Below are 15,271 nucleotides of genomic sequence, written 5' to 3' on the forward strand. Positions count from 1 at the left end.
GATGGGGCACGACACTATTCAGCAGCTGCAGGACCGATTGTGCCCTGGGGCGTTCTGGGTCCAGATGAGATCATGAGGGGATGGAGTGAGAGGGCTGGGAGTCGCTGGGGAAGCTCCCTCAAGGGTCACAGTGATTCTGTCCTGCCCCACTGATGGCTCCCAAACACAAGGCTCAAGGCTATGGTGTAGGGGTCTCGGTGCGCGCGGCTCAGGGGCCAGGCACGGCAGGGCCCAGCGTGATGTTTGAGGAGGCCCTGCCCAGACTGTCAATCTCCTCATTGAGGGGCTGGGCACGGCCCTAGGGATAGCTGTGAGTCCCCAGCAGAGCCCACAGCACCCCCAGGATGGCTCCGGGCACAGCCCCTGCCTGGGGCGCGGGGCGAGGCTGAGGTCTCTCTCCCAGTGCCGAGGGCTGGGGGAACTGACTGGCAGAGGGCACGTGGGGGTACTCACTGGTTCGCACGCAACTCCCGCCCGGCTGCATGGGGTTTCCTTCGTAGCCAGGGGCACAGCTACAGGGGAATCGAGCGAGACGCCGGGTCAGACGGGCCGTCCTGGAGCAAGGCCATGGGCCCTCTATGGGGCAGGTTCCCTGACCCCCCACTTCCCCGCGGGCACCCATCCATCTCCCACTGTGGGAGAGCTCCATGCCCTTCTCCCTCCCGTGGAGCCAGTGCCATCTCTGCTGCCCATCCCCACACAAACACCAGGCCCAGCTGCCCCCTCAGCTTACCTCTCCCCGCAGCCTTCCCCATCTAGGAGAACCCCCCAGCGCCCTGTGCTAACATCCCCTCTGCTCCACCAGCGCCCCGGAGACCCACCTCTCACAGCGTCGCCCCGTGTACCCCTGGGCGCAGGCGTCGCATGTGGCCTGGCCGTCTGTGTCCAGGAAGCACGTGGTGGAGAACCTGCAGGCAGCAAAGCAGAGACAGTTAGCACCCTGCGACCCCCGGGGGGCATGGAGCCAGGCACGGAGCGGCCCCCCCACACCCTGCGAGCCCCCGGGGAGCATGGAGCCAGGCACAGAGCAGCCCAGCAATGGGGCCCCCACACCCTGCGACCCCCGGGGAGCATGGAGCCAGGCACGGAGCAGCCCAGCACTGGGGCCCCCACCCCCCGCGAGCCCCCGGGGAGCATGGAGCCAGGCACAGAGCGGCCCAGCAATGGGGCCCCCACACCCTGCGAGCCCCCGGGGAGCATGGAGCCAGGCACAGAGCAGCCCAGCAATGGGGCCCCCCCACCCTGCGACCCCCGGGGGGCATGGAGCCAGGCACGGAGCGGCCCAGCAATGGGGCCCCCACACCCTGCGAGCCCCCGGGGAGCATGGAGCCAGGCACAGAGCAGCCCAGCAATGGGGCCCCCACACCCTGCGAGCCCCCGGGGAGCATGGAGCCAGGCACAGAGCGGCCCAGCACTGGGGCCCACACTCCCTGCGAGCCCCCGGGAGCATGGAGCCAGGCACAGAGCAGCCCAGCAATGGGGCCCCCCCACCCTGCGACCCCCGGGGGGCATGGAGCCAGGCACGGAGCAGCCCAGCAATGGGGCCCCCACACCCTGCGAGCCCCCGGGGAGCATGGAGCCAGGCACAGAGCAGCCCAGCAATGGGGCCCCCACCCTGCGAGCCCCCGGGGAGCATGGAGCCAGGCACGGAGCGGCCCAGCAATGGGGCCCCCACACCCTGCGAGCCCCCGGGGAGCATGGAGCCAGGCACAGAGCAGCCCAGCAATGGGGCCCCCACACCCTGCGACCCCCGGGGGGCATGGAGCCAGGCACGGAGCAGCCCAGCAATGGGGCCCCCACACCCTGCGACCCCCCGGGGGGCATGGAGCCAGGCACAGAGAGGCCCAGCAATGGGGCCCCCACACCCTGCGAGCCCCCGGGGAGCATGGAGCCAGGCACAGAGCAGCCCAGCAATGGGGCCCCCACACCCTGCGAGCCCCCGGGGAGCATGGAGCCAGGCACAGAGCAGCCCAGCAATGGGGCCCCCACACCCTGCGAGCCCCCTGGGAGCATGGAGCCAGGCACAGAGCAGCCCAGCAATGGGGCCCCCACACCCTGCGAGCCGTGGGGGGAGCATGGAGCCAGGCACAGAGCAGCCCAGCAATGGGGCCCCCACACCCTGCGAGCCCCCGGGGAGCATGGAGCCAGGCACGGAGCAGCCCAGCAATGGGGCCCCCACACCCTGCGATCCCCCGGGGAGCATGGAGCCAGGCACAGAGCAGCCCAGCAATGGGGCCCCACACCCTGCGAGCCCCGGGAGCATGGAGCCAGGCACAGAGCAGCCCAGCAATGGGGCCCCACACCCTGCGAGCCCCGGGAGCATGGAGCCAGGCACAGAGCAGCCCAGCAATGGGGCCCCACACCCTGCGACCCCGGGAGCATGGAGCCAGGCACAGAGCAGCCCAGCAATGGGGCCCCCACACCCTGCGACCCCCCGGGGGCCAGGAGCCCGGCGCCCGGCCGCCCAGCAATGGGGCACCCACGCCCTGCGAGCCCCCGGGGGGCATGGAGCCAGGCACGGAGCAGCCCAGCAATGGGGCCACCACACCCTGCGAGCCCACGGGGAGAATGGAGCCAGGCACAGAGCAGCCCAGCAATGGGGCCCCACACCCTGCGAGCCCCGGGAGCATGGAGCCAGGCACAGAGCAGCCCAGCAATGGGGCCCCCCAACCTGCGCTCCCCGGGGGTGCATGGAGCCAGGCACGGAGCAGCCCAGCAATGGGGCCCCCACACCCTGCGAGCCCCCGGGGAGCATGGAGCCAGGCACAGAGCAGCCCAGCAATGGGGCCCCCACACCCTGCGAGCCCCCGGGGAGCATGGAGCCAGGCACAGAGCAGCCCAGCAATGGGGCCCCCACACCCTGCGAGCCCCCGGGGAGCATGGAGCCAGGCACAGAGCAGCCCAGCAATGGGGCCCCCACACCCTGCGAGCCCCCGGGGAGCATGGAGCCAGGCACAGAGCAGCCCAGCAATGGGGCCCCCACACCCTGCGAGCCCCCGGGGAGCATGGAGCCAGGCACAGAGCAGCCCAGCAATGGGGCCCCCACACCCTGCGAGCCCCCGGGGAGCATGGAGCCAGGCACAGAGCAGCCCAGCAATGGGGCCCCCCACACCCTGCGAGCCCCCGGGGGGCATGGAGCCAGGCACAGAGCAGCCCAGCAATGGGGCCCCCACACCCTGCGAGCCCCCGGGGAGCATGGAGCCAGGCACAGAGCAGCCCAGCAATGCGGCCCCACACCCTGCGAGCCCCGGGAGCATGGAGCCAGGCACAGAGCAGCCCAGCAATGGGGCCCCACACCCTGCGAGCCCCGGGAGCATGGAGCCAGGCACAGAGCAGCCCAGCAATGGGGCCCCACACCCCTGCGAGCCCCTGGGAGCATGGAGCCAGGCACAGAGCAGCCCAGCAATGCGGCCCCCACACCCTGCGAGCCCCCGGGGAGCATGAAGCCAGGCACAGAGCAGCCCAGCAATGGGGCCCCACACCTGCGAGCCCCCGGGGGGCATGGAGCCAGGCACAGAGCAGCCCAGCAATGGGGCCCCCACACCCTGCGAGCCCCCGGGGAGCATGGAGCCAGGCACAGAGCAGCCCAGCAATGGGGCCCCCACACCCTGCGAGCCCCCGGGGAGCATGGAGCCAGGCACAGAGCCGCCCAGCAATGGGGCACCCACCCTGCGACCCCGGGAGCATGGAGCCAGGCACAGAGCAGCCCAGCAATGGGGCCCCACACCCTGCGAGCCCCCGGGGAGCATGGAGCCAGGCACAGAGCAGCCCAGCAATGGGGCCCCACACCCTGCGAGCCCCGGGAGCATGGAGCCAGGCACAGAGCAGCCCAGCAATGGGGCTCCCACACCCTGCGAGCCCCCGGGGGGCATGGAGCCAGGCACAGAGCAGCCCAGCAATGGGGCCCCCACACCCTGCGAGCCCCCGGGGAGCATGGAGCCAGGCACAGAGCAGCCCAGCAATGGGGCCCCCACACCCTGCGAGCCCCCGGGGAGCATGGAGCCAGGCACAGAGCAGCCCAGCAATGCGGCCCCACACCCTGCGAGCCCGGGAGCATGGAGCCAGGCACAGAGCAGCCCAGCAATGGGGCCCCACACCCTGCGAGCCCCGGGAGCATGGAGCCAGGCACAGAGCAGCCCAGCAATGGGGCCCCACACCCTGCGAGCCCCCGGGGTGCATGGAGCCAGGCACAGAGCAGCCCAGCAATGGGGCCCCCACACCTCACCGGGGCATGAATGAGCACAGAGCAGCCCAGCAATGGGGCCCCACCCCACGCCCGGGAGCATGGAGCCAGGCACAGAGCAGCCCAGCAATGGGGCCCCCACCCTGCGGCCCCCGGGAGCATGGAGCCAGGCACAGAGCAGCCCAGCAATGGGGCCCCCACACCTGCGAGCCCCGGGAGGGCATGGAGCCAGGCACAGAGCAGCCCAGCAATGGGGCCCCACACCCTGCGAGCCCCGGGAGCATGGAGCCAGGCAGGAGCAGCCCAGCAATGGGGCCCCACACCCTGCGATCCCCCGGGGAGCATGGAGCCAGGCACAGAGCAGCCCAGCAATGGGGCCCCCACACCTGCGAGCCCGGGGAGCATGGAGCCAGGCAGAGCAGCCCAGCAATGGGGCCCCACCCTGCGAGCCGTGGTGGAGCCAGGCAGCAATGGGGCCCCACCCTGCGAGCCCCGAGGGCATGGAGCCAGGCACAGAGCAGCCCAGCAATGGGGCCCCCACACCCTGCGAGCCCCCGGGGAGCATGGAGCCAGGCACAGAGCAGCCCAGCAATGGGGCCCCCACACCCTGCGAGCCCCCGGGGAGCATGGAGCCAGGCACGGAGCAGCCCAGCAATGGGGCCCCCACACCCTGCGAGCCCCGGGGAGCATGGAGCCAGGCACAGAGCAGCCCAGCAATGGGGCCCCCCCACCCTGCGAGCCCCCGGGGAGCATGGAGCCAGGCACAGAGCAGCCCAGCAATGGGGCCCCCACACCCTGCGAGCCCCCGGGGAGCATGGAGCCAGGCACAGAGCAGCCCAGCAATGGGGCCCCCACACCCTGCGAGCCGTGGGGGGAGCCCTCCCAGCACTCACCTGCGCGCGGAGTCGGTATAGGGGCAGGGGCAGGGCCGACAGGCTGTGGCGTTGCCTCTGGTGGCATCTCCAAAGAAGCCGGGTTTGCACTTGTTACACTGAGGCCCCTCTGTGTTGTGCTGGCAGTTCTGGGGGAGGGAGGAGATGGGTCATTGAGGCTCCAGGAAACTGCGAGGGGCACAGTGCCCCTGGCAGGCAATGCCACCCGCACTGCGCAGCACCACACCGTGAACAAGGGAGCACAGGGCTGCCCCTACAGTGACTCCCCTCTGCGCTCAGCTGTCCCAGCATGCACTGGACTGGGCACCTCACGAGCGGCACTGCCCATCCACGCCCCCTCTGCGCTCAGCTGTCCCAGCATGCACTGGACTGGGCACCTCACGAGCGGCACTGCCCATCCACGCCCCCTCTGCGCTCAGATGTCCCAGCATGCACTGGACTGGGCACCTCACGAGCGGCACTGCCCATCCACGCCCCCTCTGCGCTCAGATGTCCCAGCATGCACTGGACTGGGCACCTCACGAGCGGCACTGCCCATCCACGCCCCCTCTGCGCTCAGATGTCCCAGCATGCACTGGACTGGGCACCTCACGAGCGGCACTGCCCATCCACGCCCCCTCTGCGCTCAGATGTCCCAGCATGCACTGGACTGGGCACCACACGACGGGCTGTGCCCATCCACGCCCCCTCTGCGCTCAGATGTCCCAGCATGCACTGGACTGGGCCCCTCACGAGCGGCACTGCCCATCCACGCCCCCTCTGCGCTCAGATGTCCCAGCATGCACTGGACTGGGCACCTCACGAGCGGCACTGCCCATCCACGCCCCCTCTGCGCTCAGATGTCCCAGCATGCACTGGACTGGGCACCTCACGAGCGGCACTGCCCATCCACGCCCCCTCTGCGCTCAGATGTCCCAGCATGCACTGGACTGGGCATGTCACGAGCGGCACTGCCCATCCACGCCCCCTCTGCGCTCAGATGTCCCAGCATGCACTGGACTGGGCACCTCACGAGCGGCACTGCCCATCCACGCCCCCTCTGCGCTCAGATGTCCCAGCATGCACTGGACTGGGCACGTAACGAGCGGCACTGCCCATCCACGCCCCCTCTGCGCTCAGATGTCCCAGCATGCACTGGACTGGGCACCTCACGAGCGGCACTGCCCATCCACGCCCCCTCTGTGCTCAGATGTCCCAGCATGCACTGGACTGGGCACGTCACGAGTGGCACTGCCCATCCACGGTCTACCTGGCATTGCCTGGGTGTAGGTCTGGCCAGCACATGCCCTAGAGGAGAGAGCCCAGGACTGGGTGGTGCATAGAGTCCCGCTCCAGCCCACCTGGCGTCTGCCCCACCCCTCCCATTGCTGGCGGGGCCAGGTGGTAGCCAGGAGGTAGCCAGGCCCTGTCCCTTACCAGACAGTAGCCGTAGACCCGGTCACAGGAGCTGGAGTGCCCGTGGCAGTTGCAGCCGGAGCAGGTGCCGAGGTAGGGGCCCTCGCGTACCCGCTTGAACCGGGCATCGCACCTCTCGCAGGACAGGCCCGAGTAGCCGATGGGGCACCTGGAAGGGAGTAGGAGGAGCTGGACGCAGGGAGTGGGACAGTCCCAGGCTACGGAAAGCCAGGGGCTCGGCTGACACTCCCCCTGGTGATCCCACGGGCTCAGGGTGCTTCCTCCCACCCTGGTTCCAGCGGGAATGGAGCCTGAGCAGCGGCAATGGCCGGGTCTCCACAGTGGGGGAGGGGAGCCAGCTGGAGTGGTCCCCTCCCCACTCACCAGGGGCTGGGGAGAGCAGGTTGGTCCCTTGGGTCATGCCCTGAGGCAGGTGCCCTTCCTTGGTTCGGGACTGGGATGCTCCAGCACTGAGGGTACTGCACAGTCCCCAGGACTTCCCCGCAGCGCCCCCCTGCCTCCCCGCAGCGCAGGCACTGGGGAGTCCATGGCAGGCACTGGGGGACCCACAGCACACAGAGGGGACCCGTGTCAGGCACTGGGGGACTTGCAGTTTGCAGGGGGGAACCCATGGCAGGCACTGGGGGGGACCCATGGCAGGCACTGGGGGGGACCTGCGTCAGGCACTGGGGGACCTGCGGCACACAGGGGGACTCATGGTAGGCACTGGGGAGACCCACGTCAGGCACTGGGGGACCCACAGCACACAGGGGGGCCCGCAGCACAGCAGCAGGGGCACAGCCCCGTCACAGGGGACCAAGCCGAGACTGGGCCCCCGCCTTGCTGCAGCAACAGTGCGTCCTGGCTACACGGTGCCCACAGGGAAGAGAGGCACCAGCCAGCCCACGGCTCCCTGGGCCCAGAACGATGGGGCCCTGAGCTCCCTGGGAAGCAGGAGACTCCCCCTGCCCAAGCCAGGCAGTTTCCTGATGGCACCTGCACTCCTCGACGCCCTGCGCCACGCCCTGGCTGGTGAGCTCCACGGTGGTGGTGTCCATGGCGATGTCACTCAGCCCCACGCTCGCCATCTTGTTGTCGTAGACCGTCTGCACCAGGATGGTCTCCAGGTTCTGCAGGGCCAGGAGCAGCGTCTCCCGGCTCACCGGGGCGCCCGACTCCTGCTGCCAGTTCTCCTGGGAAAGGCCCAGGGGAGGGACAATGTCGCATTCGCCCCCCGAGTGCGTGCCAGGAACACAGGGCGATACGGACCGGGGGGCATCCCAGCACTGCACCCAGAGGGCCAGGCACACAGCAGCTGCAGAAGCCCATTCATGGTGCTGACAACCGCACTGGATGCGACATACCCTCTGCCCCGGTGACTGGAGAGCAGGGGAATCCCCTGGCCATGTGCTCCTGGCAATCAGGGGCCAGGGAGGAGCTGGCAGAGAAAGCCAAGGCAGCCTTTGTTTCCCGAGGGCATCACGCCCAGTGCGGGACACCCTTGCTAAGGAGCTGAGGATGAGCGGCGGGTCTCAGCATCTCGTCTCCTTCATCCCAGCTTCCCGCTGCCTTTGCCTGCCCTGGAGCTGCCCACAGGCATCCGGGGGCACTTGGTGAGCCACAGAACGAGTCTCGGTTGCCCGGCTGGGCCTGCCTCCCGCCTCTGCAAGGGGCCAGCTGGGCACGGCAGTGCCAGCCGGCATGAGCCGCAGAACAGCACCCCCCGCCCGGTGCGAGAGCCCTACTGGAAGCCAAGAGAGTCGGCTGAACACGCGGTCATTGGCACAGGCGGCGGAGAGAGCGTGCCACAGGGGACAGGCGCCCCCAGCCCTCCCTGGGCACGTGGGGCCCGCTGCCTCTCCAGCAGCACCCACCTCTGTGAAGTGAATCTGGCGCTGGTTGACGACCGACGGCTGGGTGGGCACCTGCACCCGGTAGATGAGCTTCTGCCCATTCCCCACAATCACCACGTTGGACTTCTGCACGGGCTCTGACTGGCCACGCGCCAGCCCATAGCGCACCTTGAAGCTGAGGTACCCGCCGTAGGAGTCCACCTGCAACCAGCGGCAGAGCTCAGGCCAGCGGGCAGTCGGGAGCTGGCAGCCCCGGGGGGAGCCCTGCCAGCACTGCAAAGAACCCAGCCCCTCCCTCGCCCTCCACAGGGCCTCAGGCCAGCACGCTGACAGGGCCTCACCAGACCAGCCAGCAGGGGGCGCTCCTGGGGCGTGGGCAGGGTACAGCCACAGCCTTCGCCCCGCTCTAACCCCGCGTGTCTGGAGGGGCCCCTCTGCTCTGCAGTCACCAGGCCCCTGGGGACGTGGCACTGGGCTGCCATGCGCGGTGGCACAGCTCCTGCCCCAGAGTCCCGCAGCAGAGCGGACACTTCCCTGTGCCACGGAAGGTGCCAGCGGAGGGATGGGGGACTCCACTTGCCACCTTCCCTCCCAGGCTGCTGTCCCCTCTCTGCCCTGGGGTGTGCCCGGTCCCGGCCCTTCACCTTGTTGCCCAGGAACTGGCTGGGCAATGCCCAGAAGGAGTCGTGTGCCAGGAACCTCCTGGACAGGTCCACGAGCTGGAACTCCTGCAGGGCGGGGTCGATCTGGAGCTGTGTGGAAGAGAGGGGCAGCGTCCCCGGCTGCGCTGGTGTCGTCACGTTCACACCTGGCCAGGAGGAGGAAAGGCTCAGCGCCTCCCTGCTCCCAGTACAGCACCGTGAGGGTGCTGCCCGTGGGAGCCAGCTGAGGTCACTCAAGTATCATCATAAATGTTACTATTCCCTTTTTGATCTCTGGATTAAAACTCTAGCAATAGACAAGACAAGACCTGAGCAAACATCCCCCCTTCTACCTCTAACAATGCCGACTTGCATTTCAAAGCTCTGTTCATTTACAGATCTTCCTAACCAGTCCTTAAGGTTCACCCATGGGTCAGGTCAGTCGGTGAGGTGAGTTAATTAACTCTTTCTGGCCCTGTCATCTTTCCATGAGATGTTATATTATACTCATAACGTCACAAGCACTCAGCCACATGGAGAGGGACAGGGCTGCATGGGGAGATGGCTGCTGCCAGGGGCCCCCCACAAGACCCACTGCCCTCCCTCAAGCCCCCTCCTGCCCCCAGAGCTGAGCTGCGGCTGATGAGACCCTTCTGGTCTAGCTGCCAGAGTGAGTCTGTGGAATAGCTCTGTACCGGTCCTCGGCCCATCATGAGGGCACCTGCTGCACAAGCCAGGAACCAGAGTGGGGCCTGATTGGCCAGGAGCCAGCTTAGAGAAAACTGTCCAGCCATGAGGGCCCTACAAACCCCTCCACCCCAGCCCTGTCTGCAGCCAGCCACTCTGGAGGCCGTTCCTCTAACTGCTAGTTAATCTGCTTTCCAAGCTGGGCAACCAACCTGAGCCACCCTTCCATGGCCCGCACCAGCCCTCCCAGGCCAGCCTGTGCAGCAGCAGGGGGCCGAGGCCTGAGGCTAGGCCACCTCGGTGGGCTCACACCCCTGCTGGGGGGCATTCCTCCCAGGGAGATGTGCTGCCCAGCTGGGAAACTACAGCCAGATTCTCGCCCTGGCCCATGGCCCAGGGAGGAACAGGGCGTGTTGTACGACAGGGCCTGGATAGTACTGGCAGCTGCCCCTCACCCTTGAAGTCATCAGGCGTGTCGAAGCGCAGGCGAATCTGGTCCCGGTAGCGGCTGGTGCCATGGCAAGCCGTGGTGATGCCGAAGCAGAAGCAGGCCAGGCACTTGGAGGTACCTTCAACATGGAAGTGTCCTTCGGGGCAGGGACCTGCCAGGAGAGGAGAGAGACCACGATAGCCCCTGGAGCCACGTCATGGACCTGGCTCCATGTCTCCGCCGGTGCCACAAGCCCCCCACGGGAATGGGGTGGGGCAGGGAGGTGCCATGGAGCCCACGGCAGTGGTGACGGGACCGTCACTGACCAGGAACCTCCGGCCTCACCTGGGAAATTTCCCACCCAGGTGAGCCCCAGACACCAGTCGGTCCCCCGTTCCCACCCGCCCTGCTTCCCTGTCCAGGCTCAGCTCCCCCGTCCCCAGGGACTGCAAGGCCACAGCTGGGGAGGTCACACACAAGTGACCCCACCCCTCGGGTCCTGCGCTCACTGGCCAGGTCTGAGAGGGCGGGTGCCGGGCCCCAGACTCACCACGCCGGGGCGTGAGGCTCAGCACGCCATCAGGGATCCCAAATACCATGCCCCGGGCATTGATGGCTTCACAGGTGTAGGCACCCTGGTCGGCCTCCTTCACGTCCCGGATGGTCAGCGTCCCGTGGCCGTTCTCGCTGCTTATGGACACTCTGGGGAGGGGAGGAAGGGCAGTGCCCGCAAGTCCCAATGGAGGGAGCCCTGGCAAGAGGGTCCGATGCGCTGCAGAGCCCCTCACACCAACCCCCCAGTGCAATCCCACTGGAACAGCCCTCTCCCACTGCAATGCCCCCCCTCACGCCAACACTGCACCGAACCTCCACTACAGAGTCCCTCCCCCACCGCAATGCCCCACCCCCACTGCAATGCCCACACACTGCAGAGCCCCTCATGCCAACCCACCGCTCCCCATGCACTGCAGAGCCCCTCACACCAACCCCCACTGCAACGCCCCTACCCCGCAGCAGAGCCCCGACACACGCGGCAGAGCCCCCACACACCAACCCCCACTGCAACACCCCTCCCCCACTGCTAAGCCCCTCCTCCACTGCAGAGCCCCCCCACACACTGCAAAGCCCCCTTCTGAAAGCACCTCCCCCACTCCGTGGGGTGTCCCAGGCCACCCCCAGCCTACCTCCTGTTGGCAGGTATGTGGCCCCAGTTGAGTCTCCAGGTGATGATGGGGGTGGGCACGCCGACGGCCACGCAGCGGAAGCGCACTGTCTGCCCGGGGGTGGCCTGCACGGACTCCTCGGGGGGCGTGATGACTTGCGGCGGTGCTGGGGGAGGAACCAGGTGAGGCAGGTGGGGGACCCCCACCCCAGGCCTAGGCTGCCCCACAGCAGCTCCAAGGGGAGGGCACCCTGGACCACAGCTCTCCCACCCCTCCTTGGAGGGCAGAGACCCCCCTGCCAAGCCAGCTGGCTGATCCCAACCCTCTCCACAGCCCACCCCATGCCCGCACTCACTGCAGCCGACCTCGTCGGAGCGGTCGGGGCAGTCGACCTCCTCGTCGCACTGGTAGCTGGCCGGGATGCAGGTGCGGCTGGACACGCAGGTGAACTGGTAGGGGCTGCAGGCATCATAGGGGCCCTTGGTGGCTGCGGGGGCGAGATGAGGGGGTTAGCGGGCAGAAGCCTGCAATGCCTGGCCACACCCCCCAGCCTGACCCCCATCCATCCCTGCCCAGCTGGGGTCACCCCCCCGCCTGACCCGCATCGATCCCTGCCCAGCTGGGGTCACCCCCCAGCCTGACCCCCATCCATCCCTGCCCAGCTGGGGTCACCCCCCTGCCTGACCCCCATCGATCCCTGCCCAGCTGGGGTCACCCCCCCGCCTGACCCCCATCGATCCCTTCCCAGCTGGCGTCACCCCCCTGCCTGACCCGCATCGCCCCCTGCCCAGCTGGGGTCACCCCCCAGCCTGACCCCCATCCATCCCTGCTCAGCTGGGGTCACCCCCCCAGCCTGACCCCATCGATCCCTGCCCAGCTGGGGTCACCCCCCCGCCTGACCCCCATCGATCCCTGCCCAGCTGGTGTCACCCCCCCACCTGACCCCCATCGATCCCTGCCCAGCACTGCCCCCTGCCCAGCTGGCATCACCCCACCTGACCCCATCGATCCCTGCCCAGCACTGCCCCTGCCCAGCTGGCATCACCCCGCCTGACCCCATCGATCCCTGCCCAGCTGGTGACACCCCGCCTGACCCGCATCGCCCCTGCCCAGCTGGTGACACCCCCCCGCCTGACCCGCATCGCCCCCTGCCCAGCTGGCATCACCCCCCTGCCTGACCCCCATCAATCCCTGCCCAGCTGGTGACACCCCCCCGCCTGACCCGCATCGATCCCTTCCCAGCTGGTGTCACCCCTGCCTGACCCCATCGATCCCTGCCCAGCTGGCGTCACCCCAGCCTGACCATCGCCCCTGCCCAGCTGGGGTCACCCCAGCCTGACCCGCGCCCCTGCCCAGCTGGCATCACCCCCAGCCTGACCCGCATCTCCCCTGCCCAGCTGGCGTCACCCCAGCCTGACCCGTCGCCCCCTGCCCAGCTGGTGTCACCCCCCCGCCTGACCCGCATCGATCCCTGCCCAGCTGGCGTCACCCCCAGCCTGACCATCGCCCCTGCCCAGCTGGCGTCACCCCTGGCCTGACCCGCATCGCCCCTGCCCAGCTGGCGTCACCCCAGCCTGACCCCATCGATCCCTGCCCAGGTGGCATCACCCCAGCCTGACCCGCATCGATCCCTGCCCAGCACTGCCCCTGCCTGCCCAGCACTGCCCCTGCCCACCTGGCATCACCCCTGCCTCACCCCATCCATCCCTGCCTGACCCCATCGATCCCTGGCCAGCTGGCCATGCCCCCGCCTGCCCAGCACTGCCCCTGCCCAGCACTGCCCCCTGCCCAGCTGGCATCACCCCTGCCTGACCCGCGCCCCCAGCCCAGCTGGTGTCACCCCAGCCTGACCCGCATCGTCCCTGCCCAGCTGGCATCACCCCAGCCTGACCCGCATCGCCCCTGCCCAGCTGGCGTCACCCCCAGCCTGACCTGCATCTCCGCCTGCCCAGCTGGCATCACCCCCCCAGCCTGACCTGCATCTCCGCCTGCCCAGCTGGCATCACCCCCCCAGCCTGACCCGCATCGTCCCCTGCCCAGCTGGTGTCACCCCCCAGCCTGACCCGCATCTCCCCAGCCCAGCTGGTGTCACCCCAGCCTGACCCGTCGTCCCCTGCCCAGCTGGTGTCACCCCAGCCTGACCTCGCCCGCCCCAGCCCAGCTGGTGTCACCCCAGCCTGACCCGCATCGTCCCTGCCCAGCTGGTGTCACCCCCCGGCCGGACCCGCATCGGCCCCGGCCCGGCGGGCGTCCCCCCCCAGCCTGACCCGCATCGCCCCCTGCCCAGCTGGCGTCACCCCTGGCCTGACCCGCATTGCCCCTGCCCAGCTGGCGTCACCCCAGCCTGACCCCCATCGATCCCTGCCCAGGTGGCATCACCCCCCGAGCCTGACCCGCATCGATCCCTGCCCAGCACTGCCCCGGGCCTGCCCAGCACTGCCCCCTGCCCACCTGGCATCACCCCCCTGCCTCACCCCCATCCATCCCTGCCTGACCCCCATCGATCCCTGGCCAGCTGGCCATACCCCCGCCTGCCCAGCACTGCCCCTGCCCAGCACTGCCCCCTGCCCAGCTGGCATCACCCCCCTGCCTGACCCGCATCGCCCCCAGCCCAGCTGGTGTCACCCCCCAGCCTGACCCGCATCGTCCCCTGCCCAGCTGGCATCACCCCCCAGCCTGACCCGCATCGCCCCTGCCCAGCTGGCGTCACCCCCAGCCTGACCTGCATCTCCGCCTGCCCAGCTGGCATCACCCCCCCAGCCTGGCCTGCAGCTCCGCCTGCCCAGCTGGCATCACCCCCCCAGCCGGACCCGCAGCGTCCCCTGCCCAGCTGGTGTCACCCCAGCCTGACCCGCATCTCCCCAGCCCAGCTGGTGTCACCCCCCAGCCTGACCCGCATCGTCCCCTGCCCAGCTGGTGTCACCCCCCAGCCTGACCCGCATCGCCCCCAGCCCAGCTGGTGTCACCCCCCAGCCTGACCCGCATCGATCCCTGCCCAGCTGGTGTCACCCCCCAGCCTGACCCGCATCGTCCCCTGCCCAGCTGGCATCACCCCCAGCCTGACCCGCATCACCCCCCGCCCAGCTGGGGTCACCCCCCAGCCTGACCCGCATCTCCCCCTGCCCAGCGGGTGTCACCCCCCAGCCTGACCCGCATCGCCCCCTGCCCAGCTGGCGTCACCCCCCAGCCTGACCCGCATCGATCCCTGCCCAGCTGGCGTCACCCCCGCCCCAGCCTGACCCGCCCCAGCCCAGCTGGTGTCACCCCCCAGCCTGACCCGCATCACCCCCAGCCCAGCTGGTGTCACCCCCCAGCCTGACCCGCATCGTCCCCTGCCCAGCTGGCATCACCCCCCAGCCTGACCCGCATCGCCCCCTGCCCAGCTGGCATCATGTGTGGGTGATGGCAGCTCCTGTGGCCCCAGGACAGAGGACGCCAGCTGGGTGAGAGACACCAAAGGACAGGCCGTGCCCTTCTACGCCTCATCCTCCACCGCAGCCCCACCCTGCCGCCAGCCCGAGCCCCCAGCCCCGAGGGACCCTGGGGAGTCAGGAGACGGCTCTATTCGGCCTCCCTGCTCGGCCTCCTTTGCACCCTGGAGGTCAGAGCAACAGCCTGGGCCGTTTCCAGGGGCACCGGGCAGCAGCCCGGGCACACTCTCGGCTGGAAAGGGCTGGGGCCCTGGCGGCTCCAGGGAGCCAGGAGGGGCGAGCGGGGCAGGGCCCGGGAAGGCTGGGTGCTCTCTCGCCAGCACACTTACGGCAGTCCACCTCATCGGAGCCGTCCACACAGTCGTTGTCCCCGTCGCAGCGCCACAGCTTGAGGGCACAGTGCCCGTTCCGGCACTTGAACTCGTTGGGCTCGCACGGGGTAGGGGTGCCTGTCGGGTGGGGGAATCCATCAGTGGGCTGCCTGGGCCCCTACAGCATGAGCGCTGCCTGCACCCAGACACAGCCCCTCCCCAGCCCTGCGCCTGTAACCCCGCACTGTGCCACGTGACAGCCCCTCCCCGGCGCTGCGCCTGTA

At 69.3% G+C, this 15,271-nt stretch overlaps 1 protein-coding gene across 6 annotated transcripts in view; it reads right to left on the minus strand.

Annotated features, from left to right (window-relative positions):
* HSPG2 (heparan sulfate proteoglycan 2) overlaps window positions 1–15,271 on the minus strand; it is a 164,102-nt gene that overhangs the window by 125,638 nt on the left and 23,193 nt on the right. For 3 of the 6 annotated variants that reach the window (XM_039508939.1, XM_039508938.1, XM_039508935.1), the window contains 12 exons: window positions 15,006–15,125; window positions 11,601–11,732; window positions 11,267–11,411; window positions 10,633–10,784; window positions 10,108–10,254; window positions 8,969–9,192; window positions 8,346–8,525; window positions 7,468–7,664; window positions 6,493–6,640; window positions 5,077–5,204; window positions 822–908; window positions 454–512 (listed from right to left, as the gene is read on the minus strand). In XM_039508939.1, the coding sequence (XP_039364873.1) occupies window positions 454–512; window positions 822–908; window positions 5,077–5,204; window positions 6,493–6,640; window positions 7,468–7,664; window positions 8,346–8,525; window positions 8,969–9,192; window positions 10,108–10,254; window positions 10,633–10,784; window positions 11,267–11,411; window positions 11,601–11,732; window positions 15,006–15,125 (1,719 nt within the window). The remainder of the gene's footprint in view (window positions 1–453; window positions 513–821; window positions 909–5,076; window positions 5,205–6,492; window positions 6,641–7,467; window positions 7,665–8,345; window positions 8,526–8,968; window positions 9,193–10,107; window positions 10,255–10,632; window positions 10,785–11,266; window positions 11,412–11,600; window positions 11,733–15,005; window positions 15,126–15,271) is intronic. The other 3 variants (XM_039508941.1, XM_039508937.1, XM_039508940.1) reach the window with 2 other exon arrangements.

This window comes from Mauremys reevesii, linkage group 21 (assembly GCF_016161935.1).
Source record: "Mauremys reevesii isolate NIE-2019 linkage group 21, ASM1616193v1, whole genome shotgun sequence".
In the NCBI taxonomy this organism is placed as follows: Eukaryota; Metazoa; Chordata; order Testudines; family Geoemydidae; genus Mauremys; species Mauremys reevesii.